The sequence below is a fragment of the Nothobranchius furzeri genome, chromosome 13, assembly GCF_043380555.1.
Source record: "Nothobranchius furzeri strain GRZ-AD chromosome 13, NfurGRZ-RIMD1, whole genome shotgun sequence".
In the NCBI taxonomy this organism is placed as follows: domain Eukaryota; kingdom Metazoa; phylum Chordata; class Actinopteri; order Cyprinodontiformes; family Nothobranchiidae; genus Nothobranchius; species Nothobranchius furzeri.
Window position 1 is genome coordinate 38350257 of NC_091753.1, and position 22241 is coordinate 38372497.

The 22241-nt window shown below is 40.8% G+C and overlaps 1 protein-coding gene across 6 annotated transcripts in view; it reads left to right on the forward strand.

The window, feature by feature from the left end:
• Window positions 1-385: 385 nt before the first annotated feature.
• The window catches only part of mcamb (melanoma cell adhesion molecule b), a 37530-nt gene continuing 15674 nt past the window's right edge, over window positions 386-22241 (forward strand). For 3 of the 6 annotated variants that reach the window (XM_015951565.3, XM_054742701.2, XM_054742703.2), the window contains exon 1: window positions 387-556. In XM_015951565.3, coding sequence (XP_015807051.1) covers window positions 490-556 — 67 coding nt within the window. In that variant the 5' untranslated portion in view covers window positions 387-489. Of the gene's footprint in view, window positions 557-22241 lie in introns of all 6 variants that reach the window. The other 3 variants (XM_054742702.1, XM_054742704.2, XM_015951569.3) reach the window with 3 other exon arrangements.

The following is a 22241-nucleotide window of genomic DNA, read 5'->3' on the forward strand; positions in this document are numbered from 1 at the left end:
TCAACAACTGAAATGTGGTAAAGTCAGCTTCCATTTTCTGGCATCAAATGTTTCACTTCAGACGTCTGCCCTCCTCCGGCTGCGGGTCCTCCTCTTTATGCATGCTGCAAAAAATATCTCCCTCACTCACTGAAACTTAATATAAAAGCTTTAATCAGTCTGGTGTCTGTGGATAAACCACGGCAGAGCTAGAGCAAATTAAATACTTAAATGTTTAAAAGATATGTAATAAGCTGAGACATGTTGATTTGCTGAACACCTTCATCTCCTGCAGCAGGAGGGTTTACTTTTTGCAGCGGAGGAATTCCGTCTCGCTCTCTCTCCAGTCCCCCCCCACCGCCCCCCACCCCCCACCCCACCCCCCTGCATCATCTGCCTCCTCTGGCTGCTCCTCACTCCCTCTCCCTGTGTGTGTTTAATCAGACCTTCCAGAGGACCAGACTCCCTCTACACACACACTCAGGATTCGGACATCTTCTGCACCAAGCCATGGCTGTACGTAACACCGCCTCTCTGCTGGCTGGACTCCTCCTGGTCCTCTTTCACACCTGGAGAGGTGAGTACGGAGCTGGACTGGATTTGGGGAGGACGTTGTTTCTGCAAAGTTCCCAAGCAGTCAGACAAACAAGCAAAAGGATGAATGCAACTCAACTGAGAGACAGCATTTGTTGGAAAAGCGTGACTTGTAATTAAGTTATGAGTAATTTTGTTTTCTTGCAGCTTAGAAAGCAATAAAAGTGTTTCTTCAATTTAACCCCAGAATCTTCTGACAAGATCTAAATTAGCCACAGCAATTTAACTTGACACTACGTTCTTGCAGCACTACACCCAGGATTATACCTTAATAATCTGGGTTATTTCCAGTTGCCTTTGCACAGTTGCTGCATTATTGGACTGGAGACTATATAAACAGACTTAGTTTTGCACTGATAGAAGACATGCTGGTTCTACTTTCTGAAGTTAGGTTGCATAGAAAAGTTTGCTGCATGTATTTTTAGCTGGCAACACCCACAGAGGTACGCGGGAATGAGGGAGCTCTCTGTCTGCTTTCTGTCACTGTCCCAGCTCTGATCGAATGGCCCCATGCTGCCCGGCCAGCGCAGAATAACTCAAGTTCCTCACTCTGAAACACTTTTCTGAACCAGAGGCCTCACAGGGTTAGGATTCTCAGACAGGAAAAGTAACTTTTATTTTCATTGATCAGTGATATTTTTCAAGAGAAACTCGATTTGTGTGTTTTTTTCTCACGCTGATGTTGTTGATGTAACAGCCCTTCCTCTTTCAGATCCTGACTTCCCTCCTCTTCTGCCCTCTCGACCCTCCTTAACGCCTTTACCTTTCCTTATCCCTGATTGCCACTGACCGCACAAACCTTCCCACCCTCCCCTCTGCATTGTGCTGATCCTCTGTTCCACTTCAGACCATTGTCTCCAACCTCCTTAAGTTCTCGCTACTCTTATTGAGTCAGTTTCCTGTCCTTGTCCCTCGGTGGCCTTTTGACCTCCTGAAGTCTGTATATCTGCACTTCCATACATTGTTTTTATTCTTACATCTCAATCCGTAATGTGATCTCACACCATTGTGTTCAAACGGGCCTTTTTTGGGACATTTTTGTGCTTCAATTGGAACTGTGTTGTGAAGATTAGGGGGAAATCTGATAGACGTTTAGTTTTATAACATTAACAAAAGGCTAATTGTGAAATCTTGTGGAGAGATTTCATTGTATAAAAAATATCTTGTCCTGATCCAGGTTTCTGGTGGAGGTCTCTTCCTGTTAAAAGGGAGTTTTCCTCTCCACTGTCACTACATGCTTGCTTAGTATGAGGATTGCTGTAAAGTCTCTGACACAAGTCAGTGACTCGATGGGAACTTTTAACTAATTGCATATTGAACTGAAGTCGGTTGGAACTTTGACTTTAAAAAGTGCATTGAGACGACTCTCGCTGTGATTTGTTTTATATAAATAAACTGAATTGAATCTCAGTCCTGCTGAAACTGCCATCCCTACTTTTTTGATGCAATCTCCATCAAATATGTGCAGTTGTGTCAAAAAAGGCTATTTTTCTTTTGACCAGTAGGACTTAACTCTGATCCTCGATAAGAACTCGATTCACTTCCTGTGTGACATCACCTAATTAAGCCAGGCCAAAGAGCACCCGCATCAGCCTCAGATCATTTAAAGGTCATCACTCTGAGGAGCTGAGCCTCAGTTTCATGTGCTCAGAACGACTCCTGCTCCTCAGGAAAAGAGAGCCGGTCCTGGACAATACGCGCTCTTGTTGTGTCTCGACCGCAGCATTATAAATTGAGGCTCAGTAATCTGGCAGAGAATCAGCAGAGCAGAATGAGTCTGAAATGGAAATTGTGGCATCTCTTCCGGTACTTTTCTACAGTCAGACTGTTTCTATTGGAATATGGTCCCGCTGCAGCCACTTGTGTTTTCCTGTTGATGCAGAGGCTTATTTTTCTATTAACGTCTGGAGTCGTTCTGTTTACATGTTCGCATGTAAACAATAGGAAAAGGATCCTCCTTAACTGCTTCTCAAACCAGGCCATGACACTGGGTTATCAATCTGGACTTGTCTTAAATTGTTTTGTTGAATTTACAATTGTTAAGATTATCGAAACGTACTCCAGATCCCCTGTGACTGCTGGAAAGGAAACAGTGGACAAAGCTGTGGCACGTCTCAAAACAACGGAAAGTGCTGCTTATTTAGTAAATGTGACACAAAGGTTTGGAGTTACTGAGAGTTTCCTTTAGATCAACAGGTAAAATCTTCAGAGAACACCTTTGGACTTCTTTATTTAGAGCACTTTATTTGTGCACATGCTATTTTACTTTATCATTAATTTTCATGTTGACCTGAATCTGATGAAGAACTTTATTAGAATAAAAATCACCCTTGATTTCTTTATATTTGATTTCCAGCAAATCAGATCCATTAAAACGATCTTGATCCTAGGTTCTGCCGACTTTCTGATGCTCTTTCTTTGGACTTTGGATGCTTTACCTGATCACGACCATAAAACGGTGCAGATTGAGCTTTAATAAGTTGTGAAAGTGACCCAGTGGAAGTCCAACAAAAGAGAACTGCCACAAAATAAACCATCATGGGTTTGAGAAGTATAAACATCTCCCAGCAAAGATCTAAAACAGGACTTGATAGTTTCATCATCCTACAGCAGATCATCTGACAAGTTGCTCAATATTTTTGCACAACACTTTAATTTATGAACCTTTCATTGAAAATGTGACTAAAAGGTCATTTTCGACGGCGTATTAAACACTGGTTGATTATCTAATGGAGCCGCAAATACCTCTTTTCTTATTACAGCGTATTTTAGCACATCACAAAAACAATTCAGGGGTTTTACAACACTTTAAAAGGTACTTACGGTTTCCTGCTGTTGTGCGGTTTCATTCGTATCTGAGGAGGAAAGAGCTGCTGCTTGTTCTTCATGTGGGCACAGCAGTTGCTTCTCAGATAAACTTGCATCAACTGACTTAAAAAAGTGAAATCAGAATCAGAATCAGAAAAGGTTTATTGCCATTGTCAGTGAACAAACAATTCACAAACTAGGAACTTGCTTTGGTAATAATGTGCTACATATAACAAGAACAGACAATAAGAATAAAAACAGAATAAAATAGAATAAAACTTTCAGCTATAAAAAATGGCTGGTAATGGTAACATGGCTGATAACGTGACGCTGTGTCGAGTACAGAAGACCAGCATGGTTGTGTGTTTATAAGCAATTTTTTTTTATTATTATTATTTTTTTTCCTGATGTTATCCTGTAACCTTAAAGCGTATAAAAACACGTAGAAACCAGAAACACTTTGTTTTTATGTCACTGGGTTTTGTGCGCAGTGCAACGTCTTCCCGCTGTAACCGAATAATGGCTTTGCACTTGGGAGCTCAAAATGCTCAAACAAAAGGTTGCCTTTTATTTTTTGATCCTACTATTGATGCAATAACATCCATTATCCCCATTACCTGGGTCAATAATGCAGCGTGGGCAGGCAGGGCTGCAGCGGTTGCTCGTTACTGGTTGGAGAAAGCTCTCAGGGCTTTGTGCTGTTGTCATCGAGGATGTTTTTTTAGCAGCAGGCGTTTGTGTGTCGGAGCACATTTTGTGGACACGCCTCATTGAAAGATCTCCTCACATCAACACTTTTTGTTGCAGCTTGACTGGTGTTTACAGTATGGAGGAAGTTTACAGTGGGCGTCGTGCTTATCAGAGTGGTAAAGAACAATGTCCACTTTGCTGATGTTGGTGTCCAGCAGAACGATTTTGCAGCATCTTATGCACGCACGCGGCAAGTTATTGTACTCTGATCTGTTGCTTCATATCATTAAATGCAACTTTGCATCCATCAGTCCAGTTAGACAGAGCTGGTGAGAAGCTTCTGTCATTGTTGCTCATGATGCTCTAATTGCCTATTTGAAGTTCTCCGATCAGACGAACAGCTGTGAACAACTGGTGCGATCCCAACTATAAAACACACAAAGGGACACATGCTTGGGTCTGCTCCTGTTTAGCAGAGACAAAGTTTAAATGGAAATGTTGACACAACACTCCGAGACGCCGCAACTTGAAAATATTTGATTAATACTCATCATGACTCACGTCTCCTTTCTCTTTCTGTTAAACTGAACTCTTAGAGGTGAAGCTGATTAGTCCTGTTGCAGCACATGTTTGGCTTTATGGCTTTAATAATAATAATAAGAAGAAGAAAATAAGGTTTTGTGTAAAATTATTCAATATTAAACCCTTTTACCCATTTAAAAAAAGATGTGGAAAAAAGAAAGATGGATGATGTAAAGAGAAAAGTGTGGATCTGCTGTCTGCTTGAAAGGTTACAGCTAACAACTTTTTAGCCTGTTGTTGCTCTTAAAATGAAGAATTTTAATCAGTCTTATTTGCGGGTTGCTGGTTAAATTCCTTCTACTTTTATAAGGTTGTGAGCATATATGTGCTTTATAAAGCTGCTTCATTATGAAGCCGTATAGTTTCACTAGTCCAACTGCCAGAAAAAAACCTTCAAAATAAAAGTCTCTAGCTTTTGTGCTTTAAAAGTTAAAACAGCTCGTAATGTTTCAAAGTGATTGAAAACTCTACAATCTACTCTAATAAATTTGCAAAAAAAATGAAATGATGAAAACTACTAATTCCCACTTACAACAACTAACCCAGCAATGCTGATGGTTTTACTGTTTTAAGCACATTAAAATAATACTGAGATTTATTTCCTCATTATAATCATGACAAAAAATTTAAAGAGCAAGTTCACTGAGACACCATTCTTTACTCATTATTTATGCAGGCTGAATGTAAAAATAATCTTCTACCCCTATTTCCTGCATCAGAAAATCGCTTATGGACTCACCCAACTTGACTCGCGACGGGAAGGCTGTTGTTGTTTTAGCATCCAGGAAACAACAGAGAACGTCTCGACTTAGAAGCTGTTAGCATTAGCAACTCCACCACACAGCAGAACTCCTCCAGGCTTGAGTTATTTGTGCAGATAAAACATCAACGTTGCAAAGCAAATGGAATTAGGGGTAGAGCCGTGTTGCTGTTAGCCAATCAGAAATAAGACCCAATCCTGCTGTCTGAAGCTACTTTCAACTCCAGTTGAATTCTACATCCTTAAATAGGTGCACCGGAGATTATTTCCCCCTGAGAATGACTTACAAAGCATTCATTCTTACTAGACATGAGTAAAGTTGACCTTTACACAATTTTGTTCTCAAGTTTTACCACATTTCACTATTTTCTAAACATTTGCATCGTTATGAAATGGCCAATAGGTGAATACATTTACCAAACATGACAGCAACTTACCCGGTAACAGTGAGATTTGATTCCTCTATTCACTGCAGCAGCAGTAGTTCTGCCTCCTTAAACCACGTGCAGGGTGTCCTTCATGAGCAGGTGAGTCATTTTACCTGATGTGGTGTTTTATTGCACTGGTTTGTTGTTAAAATATAAAAGTGCATTGACTTTGGAAACATTTTAGCCGCATAAAGTCAGTGAAACAGAGTTTTAATTTGTGTCCAGGGTGGCTGCAGCTGTGCATGTGTAGATAAGTCTTGTAAAACTTTTTTATGAGACCGGGTCGGTCTTCAAGCCCAAAAACCATGTTTCTGTTAATCTGTGGCAAAAACAAGCCTGTATGATAGATTATAAATCACCATTTCTGTTGTAGCGAACCAGAAACAGTAAATGTGAGAGTTTGGATTAAAAAACGTAGAATTCCCTAAAGTGGTTTTCCAATTCAGTTCATTTAGTGACCTCATACCTTTTTTTATTGCCGTTTGAGAGGTGGAGAAGTGGCGGCACTTAAAAACCACAGGAAGAAGGACTGCGTTCCTTCGGTGATGCTCAAGTTTCTTTTTTTCTAGCTTTAAAACGTTTTCTACATAAAACACTCACATTCTGTTTCCAGAGCAGATTCTAGCTCGTATTTGTTGTTTTCTGTGCTACATGTCAATTATGAGCTGGAATAATTACATTTGCACCAATAAATGTTGACACCTTTTATATCTGTCTGTTATCAAAAAGTCTCACTAACTGTGATCGTGTGTTTACCATCTGTTGGCTGTCATAATGGAACTGCGTGGGACTTTTTGCTTGGTGACTCTCAGGTCACGGCTGAAACAACAAACCAAAGTAAACGTGGTTTGTTGAATCGGCTCAAAAATAAACTACAAAAACAAGACTGAGGAGGTCAGAGGCAGAAAGGAGGAGTTGGGTGGGATCGGAACGAACCATTATTTATAAAGAGGCTCCTTAACCATATTGATGGCACACTTAGACAAAAACAGTCAAAGTTGTTGGTTTTCTTTTGCGTTTAATGTTTCTAATATTACTTTTCATATGTTTAATGCATGGATGAATGGGTGTTTCCCAATTGCTTACGAGGACACTGTCCTTCCTTGGCCAAAGAAAACAGTTAAATGGAACAGACTTGCGCAGCGGTCACGTAACGTCACGTGACACGGGAGGTAACGTTACATTTTACACGTATAAGTTTCAATATGAATACATAACAAGCTTTTAACTTTTTAATTATGCATACATTTGTCAAATTAAATAAGCAAGTTACTACCTGCTAGCCACTGAAGCTGCAACTACTAAGCAACTAACCTACCATAGTTAACTGCTTTGGATATAAAAAAAACATTTCAGATATCGTCACTTTAGCTACAGTTAGTTTACATTTAAACTTGAAATTTGCCTCCGAAGTAGCTGCTGACTTCTCTGCCATCCTTTTGAAAATGCTGTACTGTATTCTGGGGAATTTTTAACCAAGGCCAGACTACAAGGCACCTCCTGTGTGTCCTTGCTCAGTTAGCTAAACGGCTAACAAACGGAGAACAGACGCCTCAATAGAACATGAATATTGGAACACTCCATGGTGGTTCCGGATGATGTATCTCCTAGGCAACCGGGACGGGACCAAGACATCAAAGCGAGGATCCTTGGCATTGAGAAACACCCCCAAGAGTAGATCTGTAAAAGAGAAAAGGTGGAGATGGAATTAATAATAATAATAATAATAATAATAATAATAATAAGGATAATACATCTAACTGATATAGCGCTTTTTAGGGCACTGAAAGACACTTTCATGCACTCTCACATTCACACGCTGCTAGTGATGGTAAGCTACTTTGTAGCCACAGCCGCCCTGGGGCGGTCAGACAGAGGCGAGGCTGCCATTTGGCGCCATCGGCCCCTCTGACCACCACCAACACAGGCAAGTTGGGTGAAGTGTCTTGCCCAAGGACACAACAGCAGAATACCCCTGGCGGGAATTGATCTCAGATGTATGGTGTACATTTCAGGACATCCTCAGATCTCAGGTGTCAGATATCAGACCATAGAAAAAAAAAGCCTCAGGTTTAATTAAAAACCCCATCACATTTCTGACTACATAGCGTCTGCCAAAAAGGTCTGAGGAAAAAAGTCATTAGACAAGAAAGAATCAGGTAAAACAGCTTCAGGAAAAAAGTTGTCAAACCAAAAGTCCCCAGGACAAAAAGTGTGACAATTTCTTTCCTGAAGCTATTTTCCCTGATTCCTTTTAACCTGATATATTTTATTTTTGACTGACAATATTTAGTCAGAAGTATGAGGGGTTTTTGAATGAAACTTGGGTCTTTTTTCTCTATGGTCATATGTTTCCATCACTTAGCCCTTTTTTTTCACAGTTTAGTAAACAATTAGTTATTTTTTGTTACTGACATGTTTAGACTCTAGTCATCATCAGAGATCACCGGCGATCTCTAATTATTAGTCGAAGCATGTCAGGTAAAAAAACAAATGTTTTAACTAACTGTGTAAAAAAAGAACAAAGTAATGGATTACAAAGATAAACACAGAACAAACGTACAAAAGAGTGGTTTTATGTCTGATACCTGAGACCCGAGGATGTCCTGAAATGTACACTTTATAGGTGAGTTTTCAAAATGAAAATAGGCAAAAATAAAATAATAACAAAAGAACAATGAGAGTACGGTACTGCAAGTGGCATAGCACACAGATGTGCAAAGTAACAGATGCACCTTGGTGTGACGTAGAGCAGTTTGTGTTCAGGAAGCAGCTTGCAACATTGTGGGAAATCATGCGTAAGATTTTTGTGAGATGGAACAAAAAACAGCCAAAGAACAAAAATGTGTAAGCATTACATGTTCTTAGCTTAAATCTCTGGCATGAGAGGTGTCGGATGCATTTTTATCAAATAATAAATCTTTAATCATACCAATGTAAGTGTAGCGCAGTGTAAGAAAGAGGAAAGGAATGCATACTGACAATTAGGCTGATGATTTGTAATTTTACTAGCTACTTTATCAGTTTGAGTAAAGTTACCACTCTGAGAACATTTTCAAAACAAACAAAAAAAGCAAAATTATTTTAAAAAGTTGTGGTAATTTGAAACGTGCAACGTGTTTATAGGTCAGGAGATCAGAAACATTGTGGTCAGTGTTTTTACTCGTCACCTTGTCCTCTCATTTTTCATCTCGTCACGGTAAAAGCACACAAGGTTACCCTCTAACAGATTGACGGGCAGAATCCTCCTAAAAATCATTTTTCTAATGCAATCAAGCAAAGTTTTTGTCAACTCTTCGCACTCTGGGTCAAAGTGGTTTAATGGCTTTCAGATGAGCCATCTGCTCCTCCTTGTCAGTCACAGCGACTCCGATGTCAGAATGATGGTTTTACAGGGCACCGTGGCTTTAGGAGATAATTAGCATCCAAGGGCGTTGGAGGAGGTTTACAAGAATGTTGAAATCAACACTGCTCACTCTGTCAGAGGACGCATCAGATATTTGATAAATGGGCCACATGTGGGTTAAATAATGTGCCTGAGTTGAGATTTATTAACTATGGTGGCATTGCAAAACTCACAATTTCTTTAATTTGTATGAAAACATAGTGATTTATTTCCTCTCCTGACCTCAAAACTTTGAGTCTGAGACGATGAGCTTCAGCCTCTCTTCTGCTGTAGTAGAAAACACTTTATTATGTATGCTGACTTGCTTTCATCTCATCAAATGTTTTCAGGGATAAGTGTGTTTTTCTCTGAAATAATCTAATACAGAATATTTGGGCCAAATTGAATATGAAAATACTGTTCAACTGTGTGAGAAGATGCACTACGATTATTTAGGATTAATTAAAGTTGTACTTTTGGTCTGCAGACTTTGCAGACTATACGTTTTAAGCTCCTGGATCTCACAGAGTGATGCATTTGATCAGAAAGGTCCTCATGAGAGGGCTTTGAGGCACCAAGGTCTTTGCTTTCAATTTGTGGCGACACATAGAAGTTAGTTTGTGTCCAAATTTTGACCCAAATGAGCCAATTTATTGTATAAAATGCTTTCTGGCTGATTTCACATCATTGATCTGAATCATCAGTAGCTGTGGACGAATACTAACTCATCTCGTCCAGTGATTTGCCCTCCATCCTGGGCTGCAGCCCTCATGAAGAACGTTTTTAATCCTGCAGCTGATTCATGAGCTCCTCTTTATTAGCTCTGAGGTCACTTGCTCAGTTTTTTTATTTCCATTGTGTGAAATTTCCTCCCTGTAGGGCAGACGGGCATCTCCTCTTTCAGCAGGACCGACGTTAGACTTCGTGTTTACCAGGAAAGTCAGAGCTCGTGATTGCACATGAACAGCTGCTGGGTAAAACAAGATGTCATTAATAAACACACGATGAATGTGTTTGAAGGTGTTTGGCTGATAGGACAGCTGGCTCTAGGTGATATTTTAATGGATGACTGAGACCTATAAAAACCCACTCCCCAAACCAAACAGCACGTAGAGGTTTAATACCTAAAGATAACTCAAGAAAGACAAGAGCTCTGGCATCTGCTTTGGTGAAAGTGTAATCATGTATCAAAGACTGAAGCAAAGTTTTCCAAATCTGCACCTATAATTTACCGGGTTTTTGCTTTAGGATTTTATCCACAGTTTAAACACACCAATATAGAGGGGAGGAGAAAGTATGACAACTGGACGGATGTTGACAACGTGGAACTCCGCGCATTCCTTGGGCTTCCCATCCCCGCTGGGGGTGCTCCGTTCCTGGGGGAATCTACTGTAAGCCTCTGGGGGAAGGAAACGGAGAGGCCGATTTTCAGAGCCACAATGAGCCTGCGAAGGTTCCATTTGCTGACGGCAACAGTGCGGTTTGATGACCGCTTGAAGGCCACACGCCGGTTGGTGCAGCAGTACAAGCTCGCTCCCCTCTGGGAGGTGTGGGACTTCCGGGTGGGCCAGCTCCCTCTTGCCTAAAACCCCGGTGAAGATGTGTGTGTGGATGAACAGCTCGTCAGATTCAGAGGTCGCTGCAACTTCCAAGTAGTATATGCCCTCAAAGCCGGCAAACTGTGGCATCAAGCTGTGGGTGGTGTGCGATGTGGCCTCTTATGCCTGGGGGATTATTCCCTACCTGGGCAAGATGACGCGAGACGCCCCGGCAGAAAGGGAGCAAGGGAGGCGGGTGGTGCTGGAGCTCACCGAGGGACTGAGCAGCTGCACTGTGACCACGGACAATTTTTTCACATCACTAGCCCTTGGAGAAGAGCTGCTCCAAAATAAAATGTGTCTTGTGGGAACAGTTAGGCACAACAAGCCAGAGCTGCACTCACACCTGCTGCAGATGAGAAGCAGAGCGGTTCTGTCCTCCCTCTTCGCCTTCACCTCCACCACCACCGCGGTGAGCTACATACCAAAGCGCTGGCTTGCACGCACGCTTCTGCAGAAAATGTGGACAGGCAGTGTGCGAGGAGCACTCATCAGTTGTGTGCTTAACCTGCAGCTGTTAGCTCACTCCTCTCTCTCTCTCTCTCTCTCTTACACACACACACACACACACACACACACACACACACACACACACACACACACACACACACACACACACACACACACACACACACACACACACACACACACACACACACACACACACACACACACACACTTACTTTTCTTTGTTCATGTGCTTTAATAAAGTGTTCAACTGGCCATCTTTGTAAGTGCATTTTTTTTGTGCTCAAATGACTTTAACGTGCGTATTTTAGAAAATATGACATCACACAAAAACTACAAAGTGAGCAAAAATATTTTTATGCCTATATGTGACGCTCCAAGGCTGTGACAACCATGGGCGTCGCACCCGTGGGGGATGTGGGGGATTCAACACCCACACTTTTCCAGCCGTTTTGCTCACCTCCACACCAGTCTGGTTTCTCGCACTCACTCTGTTTGCCTCTTCTACTTCTTCCCCTCCCTCTTCTGTTTCTCCTTGAAACCCGACAGCTGATGTCAGGTTTCAAGGAGAAACAGGAAAGGGAAGGAAGAGTTCGACTGAATTCACAATTTTACATCTTGACATGAGCTGTACAAAGTCTGAGTTTCATAAAGTGAAGAACAACAATTTGCAGAGGTTTATAACAGGCGCGGCGCCAGGTTTTTCATTTTTGGGTGGGCCACGGTAATTTTGGACGGACCTTAATAAGCAGTGACTTAAGTGAAGCAGGCAGGTCGTGCTAGAAAATTTTGTATAAAAATGCGTCATAAATGTGTTCCCCCATGCATTTTTATTTCTAAAATATGAAGTAAAACCTCACAATTTAATTTTCATTCATTTTTCATGAATAGGCACCATGCATTACCTGCACTTCTAATATTTACCTCTCAACGTAGGGACTCTTTCATAAGGGTACATTCACACCGGTAGTTTTTACGGTTATTCATGGGGCAAGATGGGGCCCTAAAGTTATCCCAGAAAGTATAAATGGAGAAGCTGAGGGGGCTGATGGCAGCTTTTCTGATAACAGCTGTTTAATGGGCTGATAGCACAGAAGCCTGTGTCTCGTCACATACCTTGTTGCTATTTCTGCAAGATGAATCACCATTATTTTCTGTTTTTATTTCATTCAAAAATGATAAAAATAAACACAAACAAATTAAGTAATTATTAATTAAGGGGGGGGGGGGGGGGGGGTCAACAAACATATTGGGACCCCCCCCCCATCTGAATGAATAGGAGCAGATAGAATAAAAAAACCTTATAATTTTGCCCCTTTTTACAGAAAAAATTAACTGTCAAAGATACACAATATTATAACCTCTGTCATTTTCTAATTTTTATATATAATCATTGACATTTTAATTGACCTTTTCATAATTACTTAATACATTTGATTTTATACATTTTTTAAATGTAGCAAGTTGGTTCTTTAATTTCCCTGCTAAGAACATTCCATAATCTTACACCATTTACAGAAAAATTACATTCCTTCATTTTGGTTCTGAATTTAGGTTTTTTAAAGACATCATCTCCTTTTAACGTGTATCCACTGACTCTCTTGTGAAACATTTTCTGAATATTAGTTGATAAAGTACTTGTATTTGCTCTGTACATTATATTTTCCACTCTGCCAGGTCAGGAAATTTCAGTATTTTATATCTAATGAACACTAGAATAGAGTGATCTCTATAGTTACTGTTATTAGTGATCCTCAATGCTTTTTTTTGTAGAATTAACAAAGGTTGTGTAAAGGGTTTACATGTTGCTCCCCAAATTTCTAGACAGTAAACTAAGTATGGTTCAATCAATGAGTGATACAACGCTAATAATCCAGAACAATTTGTGACTTTTTGCAACCGTTTTCAATTTCTTATTAAAGATGTTGAGCATTCTTCTTTTTTACAGTTGTTAAGTTTAGCTTGTTTGCACGTTTTCCAATGTTTTAAGACCAGAAAGTGTTCATGCTGTGGTGGTTTGGGAGTTTACACTCACACGAGTCGAGACAAGAAACCTGTCAGGACCTTCTACCAAACCCTGCTTAATAATAGATGTTGTTTTTGTGAAATGTTGCTTTTGTACTGATCTAATGTACAAGAGGACCCTTTTAACCTAATGCAGGCTGTCAGCGTTCAGGCCTGGAGACGTGCTGCTGACTCCACTCAACAGACCAAGGCTTCTCCATGTTCAGGCACAGCAGGTCCTCTTGGTACTTCTCATGGTCAGATCTTTTCAAGATTCTGATCACTTGGTCCTAAACTTTAGTTTTTTCTGAGTGATTCACATAACGCTAGATGTAGATTCTGTCTTTTTATACTTTAGATATACTGAAGAACACGTCAATAATCTATATTTGACGGTGTTTCACTAGAAAAGATGGTAAAAAGTACATTCAAAATATTATATCTACGGCATATCTAAAAAGTATATCTACCTTTATTATCATGCACTTTTTGGGAAGGATGTTGTGTAAATTATTTTTGGACCTATTCAGCTGCTGCATTGTTTGTGAAGAAACAGCTCTCTACCATGCTATTTGACACTGAGCAGCATATGAAACATTTTTTGCCACATTACTAAGACTAAGAGATTTTTTCGAGCATTCACAACCAGATCAAATCCAAAGGCTACTGGGAATTTGCCATAATGCTTTAGTTTGGGATGCTGCTGAAGATAAAGTGTGGAAATCGTAAATATGCAATATGAAATCTAGACAGAGAAGGCTGGGATGGATTGTGAAATAAACTAGACACCAAATTTTGCAGAGAGAGGAAGAGGATGAGCACTTTGAAAACGTTATGCTGAACAACTTGATACCTGATTTGTATCTATCTGCTGTATTCATAGATAATAAACTTTGTAAGCAAAAAATTTCCAGACTTATGAAAATAAAGTAGATCTTCTTACAAAAGCAAAACAGATGATTAATCAGAACCCGGAATAGCAATAAATTCTTATCTTCAGTAAAGCATGGTGGAGGTCTTATCACGATGTGGGGCTGCAGAGGAGGAAAGAACAATTCAAACGCAATGTTGAATCTAAAGTTTAGAAAGGCAATATATATATCCATCCATCCATCCATCCATCCATTGTCTGAACTTGCTTTGTCTACGTAGGGTCGTGTGTGTGTGTGTGTGTGTGTGTGTGGGGGGGGGGGGGGGGGGGGGGTCTATCTCCAGCGGTCAATGGGCAATCAGGCGGGGTACACCCTGGACAGAGAGCCAGTCCATGGCAGATATATATATATATATATATATATATATATATATATATATATATATATATATATATATATATATATATACATATATATATATACGGGGGAAACTCTCAGATTATAAAAACCGGACAATTGCACATCATATTGTCAAATTAACATTCATGGACTCGCCCATCTTGACGGGGAAGTCTGTTGTTGGTTTAGCGTCCAGGAGACAGCAGAAAACGTCTTGGCTAGTAGAAGCTAACTGCTAGCCTTAGCAACCACAACATGGCAGAACTCCTTTAGGCTTGTGTTATTTGTGGAGATAAAGCATCAGCGTTTCGAAGCAAACAGAGTCAGTGGTAGAGTTGTGTTGCTGTTAGCCAATCAGAGGAGAGATGTCCAAATATCGGGAAATAAGACTCAAATCCTGCCGTATTCTGTCCACTCTCCTCTGGCTAACTCCTACCTCCTGAAATAGGAGCGCCAGAGCTTTTTTCCCACGGAGATTGACTCACAAGTTGAAAAACTAGTGAACTTGGTCTTTAGGAATAATCTGCAAACAACCCTTACAATCTTCAGAATGGCTTTAAAATGTTTAGACTACATCTTTCAATCCAAGTAATGTGAGATACTGTCAATATTATATTTACTGCTGAATTACAAATAAAACATTGTTCCTTTATAAAATTTTACGAAACTTCCCCATTAAACTAAACAACTTCCTTTACCTGTCATGTTAATTTCTGACATTACATGTAATAGTCGAGCGTTTCTGACCCGAGTGGTTGTTTACAATCTTCTCACACACCTGCTGCATTGAGACAAACGTGAGAAAACCTCGTTATGTAGCCGTATGTGTCACCCCGTAATTTTCAGAGTGTTATTTTTATACCGCTTTAACAGTTGTGGTTTTAGTTTAATCTGAGGTTTGGCACAGTGGCCAGTTTTATCTGCGTGTAAAAAATAAATAAAAGCAGAAAGATGTCTCCCCGAGAAAATCTAATGTTATCTTGTCGAATCCTCTAAGTCGGGGGTGGGGAACCCTTGTCCATCGAGGGCCACTATCCAGCATATTTTAGTTTCAACCCTGCTTCAACACACCTGATTTCAATCAGCAGGTGATTAACAGGCTTCCGCAGAGCTTGATGAGCTGCTGCACAGGTGATTCAACCACTGAATCAGAAGTGTTGGCGCAAAGACATGCAGGATACCGGCCCTCGAGGAACAGGGTTCCCCCCTGCTGCTCTAAGTAATTGGTTAAAGAGCTAGCTGTGCATGAGTTCATGTCTATCTTTAACTAGAATATGCCAACAGCAAGCATCACACTTCCAATACCTTAGAAGGCATGTCATGAGACCACTCTCCTTGTTTGTTTCGTCATAATCAGCGATGCACAGAAAAAACGTCTCTGCTGGCCTTTCCCATAGGGCTTATGTTATTTTATTTCAGAGTGGCTGATATGGAGACTGCTTAGTGGCCGAGAACGTGGGAGAAAGAGGATGGAGGGGGCGTTTGTACCATCATGGGAGCAGGCATGAGGAAATGGCCCACTGAGATACATTCACACACACACACACACACACACACACACACACACACACACACACACACACACACACACACACACACACACACACACACACACACACACACACACACACACACACACACACACACACACACACACACACACACACACACACACACACACACTGCTGTATAAGTAAGTGGGTGTGGCCATCAGAGAGGAATTCCTAGTGTTGTTTTAAACATTATGAGAGTCATGGAGTTTAACATGGGAAGAGGACCAAATCCCACATAAAGTCATGGAGTCAAAGTTAAAACACATTTTTCTCTCTCTCTCTGTGTGTGTGTGTGTGTGTGTGTGTGTGTGTGTGTGTGTGTGTGTGCGTGTGTGTCAGAATCAGAATAGCTGAGTGAGGAAACTCTGAGTAAGGGCCAGCGAGTCATGCTGTGAAGTGGTTATCAAAGGCCGGAGGACAGAATGAACTCCCTTTGGAGTAAAAGCTGCTGGCAGAAGACAGAGACATTTCTTATCAAAGAGCGATTAGCCTCAGGTCAGAAAAACCTGTGTTACTCCTCACAGCTGAGCATGCGAGCTCAGATCTTCACTGCTGTAGTCTGAGACGGCTCCCAACATGATTTTATAAACTTCAACATGGGTGTCAGAATATCTACTTTAGCTCTGGAGTTTCAGGAAAATCTGCATTTTAATGGTTTCATGACACAGAATCCAAATGTGAGGTGAAATGTAACATTAAATGGAGATCAATTAAACTCCAGTATGTTGCATACTTCTGTTGCTGAATGATGAAGCCAAAACACCAGTTTACAGATGTCTGCCATTGTCTGAGTCAGAGTCCCACCCTCCAACCTGCACACGCATGAACATGCATGATGCGTAGAATAACTAATTAAAACTCACTGTAAAACAAAAAAAAAAACATGATGTTTAACATAAAGCAGCAGAGTAAGAACGATGTGCCAACAACCTGAGAAAACAATCTACGGCATTTTTAGTTTTTTTGTCAGGAAAATGTCCCTTTTGTTAACGTGGAGGGGCGGAGCCTAAAACATGTACAAGAATCAGCCACAAGGTGCTGGTTTTGTTTGGATTTCATCTTCTGCATCTTCAAGTGTGCTTTTAGGCAAATGTGCCCTTCAGGGTTGCAGGTTCGATCCCCGTCTGTTGCTGTCGTTATGTCCTTGCCCGCTGGTGATGGTTGGAGTGATTGTTGGTGCCATGGTACTGCAGTCTCGCTTCTGCCTGTGTGCCCCAGGGCAGCTACAGTGTAGCTCATCACCACCGGCGTGTGAACATGTGTGTGCATAGCTGGATCACTGGTTATGTTGTAATGTGCTTTGGGGGGTTGTAGAACCCTCGAAGGCATTATATCCTCTGCTAGCTGATCTCTGAATTGTGTGTACTGAAACCCTAATTTCCCTCTGGGATTAATAAAGTACCTTTGATTTGATTTGATTTGATTTGATCAAATAGAGGCCATTTACTGTTCATTTTAACTGCTTTTTCTGCCTTTATTTATTTATTTGCTCACATCTCACCTGAGTATTGATGAGAAACAGGAGAGTGAAGACGAAGATGCAATGACACTTTTATCTTTAAACAAGTTAAAGTCTATTTTCTCTCTCCGTGCCGTTGCACACACTCATGAAGCATGAGTAATGGAAATACTTTTGTTTGGAGTGGGAGCAAAAGATGATAAGTTCAAGTAGAACAAGGTTTTAATTTGAACCTGCCTATTGACCTGGAGTGAACCTCTAGTGCTGCAGTCAGAAGTGACCTGCAGTCAGAAGAGCCCCGTCGTACTCCATCGTTATGATGGTTAAGCAGCCAGACTCAGAGACCAAGTCCTGGGAACTGAACCAGGTCCGGCTGATGTCTACAACAGGTGGTCTGTTGAAACGGAACATCAGATCATCATCAGAGAGCATCGTGACTCCCTCCTCCACGTCTCTCCCTGTGGTCCGCTCTGATCCTGTCTTCTGCGTTTACATTCTCCAGGTCCTTTATTTTTCCTTCTCCTTTTTGGAAACAGTTAAGTCCAATGGCATGTTGAGTGGACGGCGCCTGCGTTTGCCTCCGGATTCCCTGGGGGCCTGTGCGGGTTGTTAGAGAAAGTGTCTGACTCGTGAGTGTGACAAGATGACCTTGTTTTCTCTGAGGCATTGTGGGAATGTGACGTTTGGCTGCTACAGCTGCCACTGTCCATCTCTTTGTTTCTGCACGCAGTCATTAAACCATCGCCTAAACCGGATAGACTTTAAACAGAAAACAGACTCAGTGACACTGTACAATGCACTCCAGTGATATATTATATGGCAAGCAAGTACTCCGATAAGTAATTAGCTCTGTGGAGGTGATGCGTTATTTTTTATTTTATCTGATATTAAAATGTGACTCAGATAAAGTTTATGTGCATGTTAAATGTTAAATATTTTGAAATAGTTACATTGAGTCTTCCCAGCTGGTAGTCTTCTCCTTTCGTACTATTTCTGTTCAGTGCTCTTGGCCGGAGATGAGAGAGAATCGGTGCGAGCAGCCAGTGCAGTGGGAGTGAAGCCATCAGTGACTGTGATTTAAAGGAGGTCATTAGAGTTCTTATTAATAAGTTACAACCTCACCGGCTCGTTAACGGGAAGATGCATGAGGAAAGTAAAGGCCACAAGAGTAAAAATCCTCGTTTATGGCCTTTATTATGAAGAAAAAGGCGCGTGAACACAATTTGATTATTTGGATATTAAATTAATGAATCCTTTAATGTGTAAAATCAATCACGCTTTTATTTTCATGACTTTTTTTTACAGCACGACAAACTGTGAGTTGAGTTTGTGACGATTTCTGAGTTCTGGGGCGACGAGTCATGAGTAACTGAGAAGCTTTTAGGCTCTAAATCGTGTGTGTGTGTGTGTGTGTGTGTGGTTTGTGCCTACGCATCTGCATGCCTCAGGGACCATCAGTGCACATAAATGATTGATGCTCTTGTGACAAGTCCTTTAGTGTCCATGTTTTCAAGAGTTTCTCATAACATTCCTCAGAACCGTTAAGTGAAGCTGAATCGACCCAAACTGGGAGTGGGGTGGGGGTGCTCTGGTCACAGATATGTGGTGAAAGACAATGGTTGTGTGTGGGTTTGTGGGATCTGTTGAATACTTTAAGGGATATAGTTCAAAACTTTTAAAGGGGCTTCTTATGGAAAGTTTAATTGTTTGACTTACTTGGTATAGATTGGTGTTGAACAACCTCAGTTTGGAGAAACAGAGAAGCTAGAAGCTAATCACAGCAGGGCTGAGAATTATGATGGTCTTAAAACAAATATAATTACATAAAACTTACTACATTTCTTGTGAACACTGTAAACCTTTACATTTAGACTGGCTGCTAGCTTGTTAATCTGACCCGATTTAATGGTACTTTCCATTTGTAGTCTGAACTCTGAACAGGAAAAAAAAATCAACTGTGATGCCCCCGATGTTGGATCTATCACTCTTAAAGTCGAATAATTAAAAAAACTCTCACTTTTAGGTTCAATGTGACAGTTCCTGGTTGTGAAAACAGTAGCTGTGGTAAAAACCTGTTTAAATTAATAGACACACATGTAAAGGTACCTCTATATTCAATGTTACATTTAATTTATTTTTGACAAATAAACATTGTTCAGCTAGTTTTCAAGTTTATATTATATCACTATTGAAAACAGATTCATTGTAATTATGAGCCTCTACACTTTATCACAACATTTTTATAGCACCTCTCAAGATTCAAATTTACAAGGCGCTCCAAGAAGCTCCGAACAGTAGAAGTGTTGAGTTGAGGAGAAAATACTTTAAAATAATAGATGCAACATAAACACAGCTGCAAATAACTAATTGTCATAAATCTAATAGAAAAAAAGCACCCATATTGGAATCCCAACTTTTCCAACTATTAACTAGAATGCAGTTAACCTTAATGGGATGTCTTTTCCTGCTCTGAGTTCCAACTTCTGAGGTAAATAGAACACAACATAACCTCCAAATTGAGGTAATTCAAAGACCAAGTTCACTTAGAAATTGTTCTTTGCTTGTTATTTTTTTCCACACGCAGGCTGAATGTGAAAATTGTCCTCTACCCCTATTTCTTGCATTAACCGACAATTGGAAATGAAGGGTGAAATGCCCAGATAAGAAAAGTCAGTCAGATCTATGGCACACTGAAAGTTGTCATTCATGGACTCGCCCATTTGGCTAGCAACCAGGGAAGGCTGTTGTTGAATTAACATCCAGGAGAGAGGAGAGCATTTCTCGGCTAGGAGAAGCTAATTGTTAGCAGTAGCCGCTCCACCACAGCAGAACTCATTTAGGCTTTTGTTAATTGTGGAGATAACACATTAGTGTTGTCAGTGGCAGCGTTGTGTTTCTGTCAGCCAATCAGAGGTGAGATGTCTGAATATCAGGAAAGAAGAATCCAGATCCTGCCATTTTCTGCTCACCACTCCTCTGGCTCACTTCTACTTCCAGCAGCACCAGAGCTTTTATTTGCCCACAGATTGACTTTCATTTATACTAAAGACCACAACAAATGTACTGAAAAAGGGAGTGATCTTGGTCTTTAAGAGATAGTAAGACAGCTAAGCTAAGAATCCTAAAAAGAAAAATCTGAAACAGCATTTATTGTTTACATAGTTTATTGAGTATGAAAGTTAAAATAAAAAGATATTTCAAACGGTATTTTTTTATACCATATCATAACAAGACTTCCTAACTACTAATATTGTTGGTGGTGGTCAGAGGGACCAGAATGGCAGCCTCACCTCCGGCAGACTGCTGCAGGGCAGCTGTGGCTACACAGCAGCTTAATCACCGGCAGTGTTTGAATGTGAGTGTGTGAATATTGGAAAGTGCTTTGCATGCGTAGAAAAGCGCTGTATAAATCTAATTCATTATTATTGTTTTTAATAATATATATTGTATATGTTGATCTACTTAAGGGACAGCAGTTGCTCAGGAGGTAATCGGAAGGTTGCAGATTCGATCCCGGCTCTGACCAGAGAAGGCTGCTGTTGTGTCCTTGGGCAAGATGCTTAACCTACCTTGCCTGCTGGTGGTGGTCAGAGAGACTGGTGGCTGCAGTGTTTGCCAGGCCTCACCCCTGTCAGTGCGCCCCAGGGCAAGGAGCTACACAAATACAGGCCATTTCACTTTGGTTTTCCTGTAGGCTGACATGAAGCATTTGAAGGAAGAACCTCTTTTTTCCCTTTTCTCACATTTTCATGTAATTTTTTCTCCATCCACTCTGACTGAGGCTGTGTTTTCCCATGATCCCTCTCTCTCTTTCACATCCTGATGCCAAGGCTGCTATTTCTGTGACCAGTCAGGCCAGTGGACAGTGATTTCGCTGTATCGTGTAACCAAACAAGCTTGATAGGCTGCTGTTATTCTTAGATCTGACAGGATAGAAAACATGTCACTGGGCCGTCACTTCATGTTAAGGAGGACGGGTGGAACACATCGAGGCATGTGCTCCGTGCAAACAGATTAGGATTTCTAGAGTTATAACTCAATGTAATAAAGTCCCCGTTATGTTTAAGATGATTACATTTATGCCCCCATCTGCCATCTGGCCTTTTCTATCTCTGCGTCTGCATCCTGTCTTGCTGCTGTGGGGTCGTCTGACAACATAATTAATGATTAATGGAAATTAAAACTCTGTTCATGATCTGCAGTGATGTCTGCTAAATCCATTTCTCCGTCTCCCTTTTCTGTAACGTTCACTATCAGCTTTTCGGTTCAGCCTCGCACATTTCTGCAGGTTTCCTGCAGAGGTCAGTTGAACAGGGTCAGAGCAGAGAGTTCTTGGTATGTAAATATTAATGCAGTACCTTAAAATCCTTCGGGTGGAAAAAAAAACTGATTACATAAGTAATGCAAACAAGACCGCATGCTCCGGATTTGAGATAAACTGTTGTACTTCTCATCTGCTGTTCAGAGCGAGCAGAGCGTCTGCTGTTCATTCACTAAATGCGATTCTTGGAAAGCTGTGAATGAGCCTCAGCAGACTTAGAAATGTGTCATGATTTATCTTCGTCTGTACAATAAAGTGTTCAGTGCTGGAATCGAGTCTCTGGTGTTAGCTTTTGTGTTTAGAAAACTCCTAGAAGTAAAAAATACCACCATCTCCCTCTC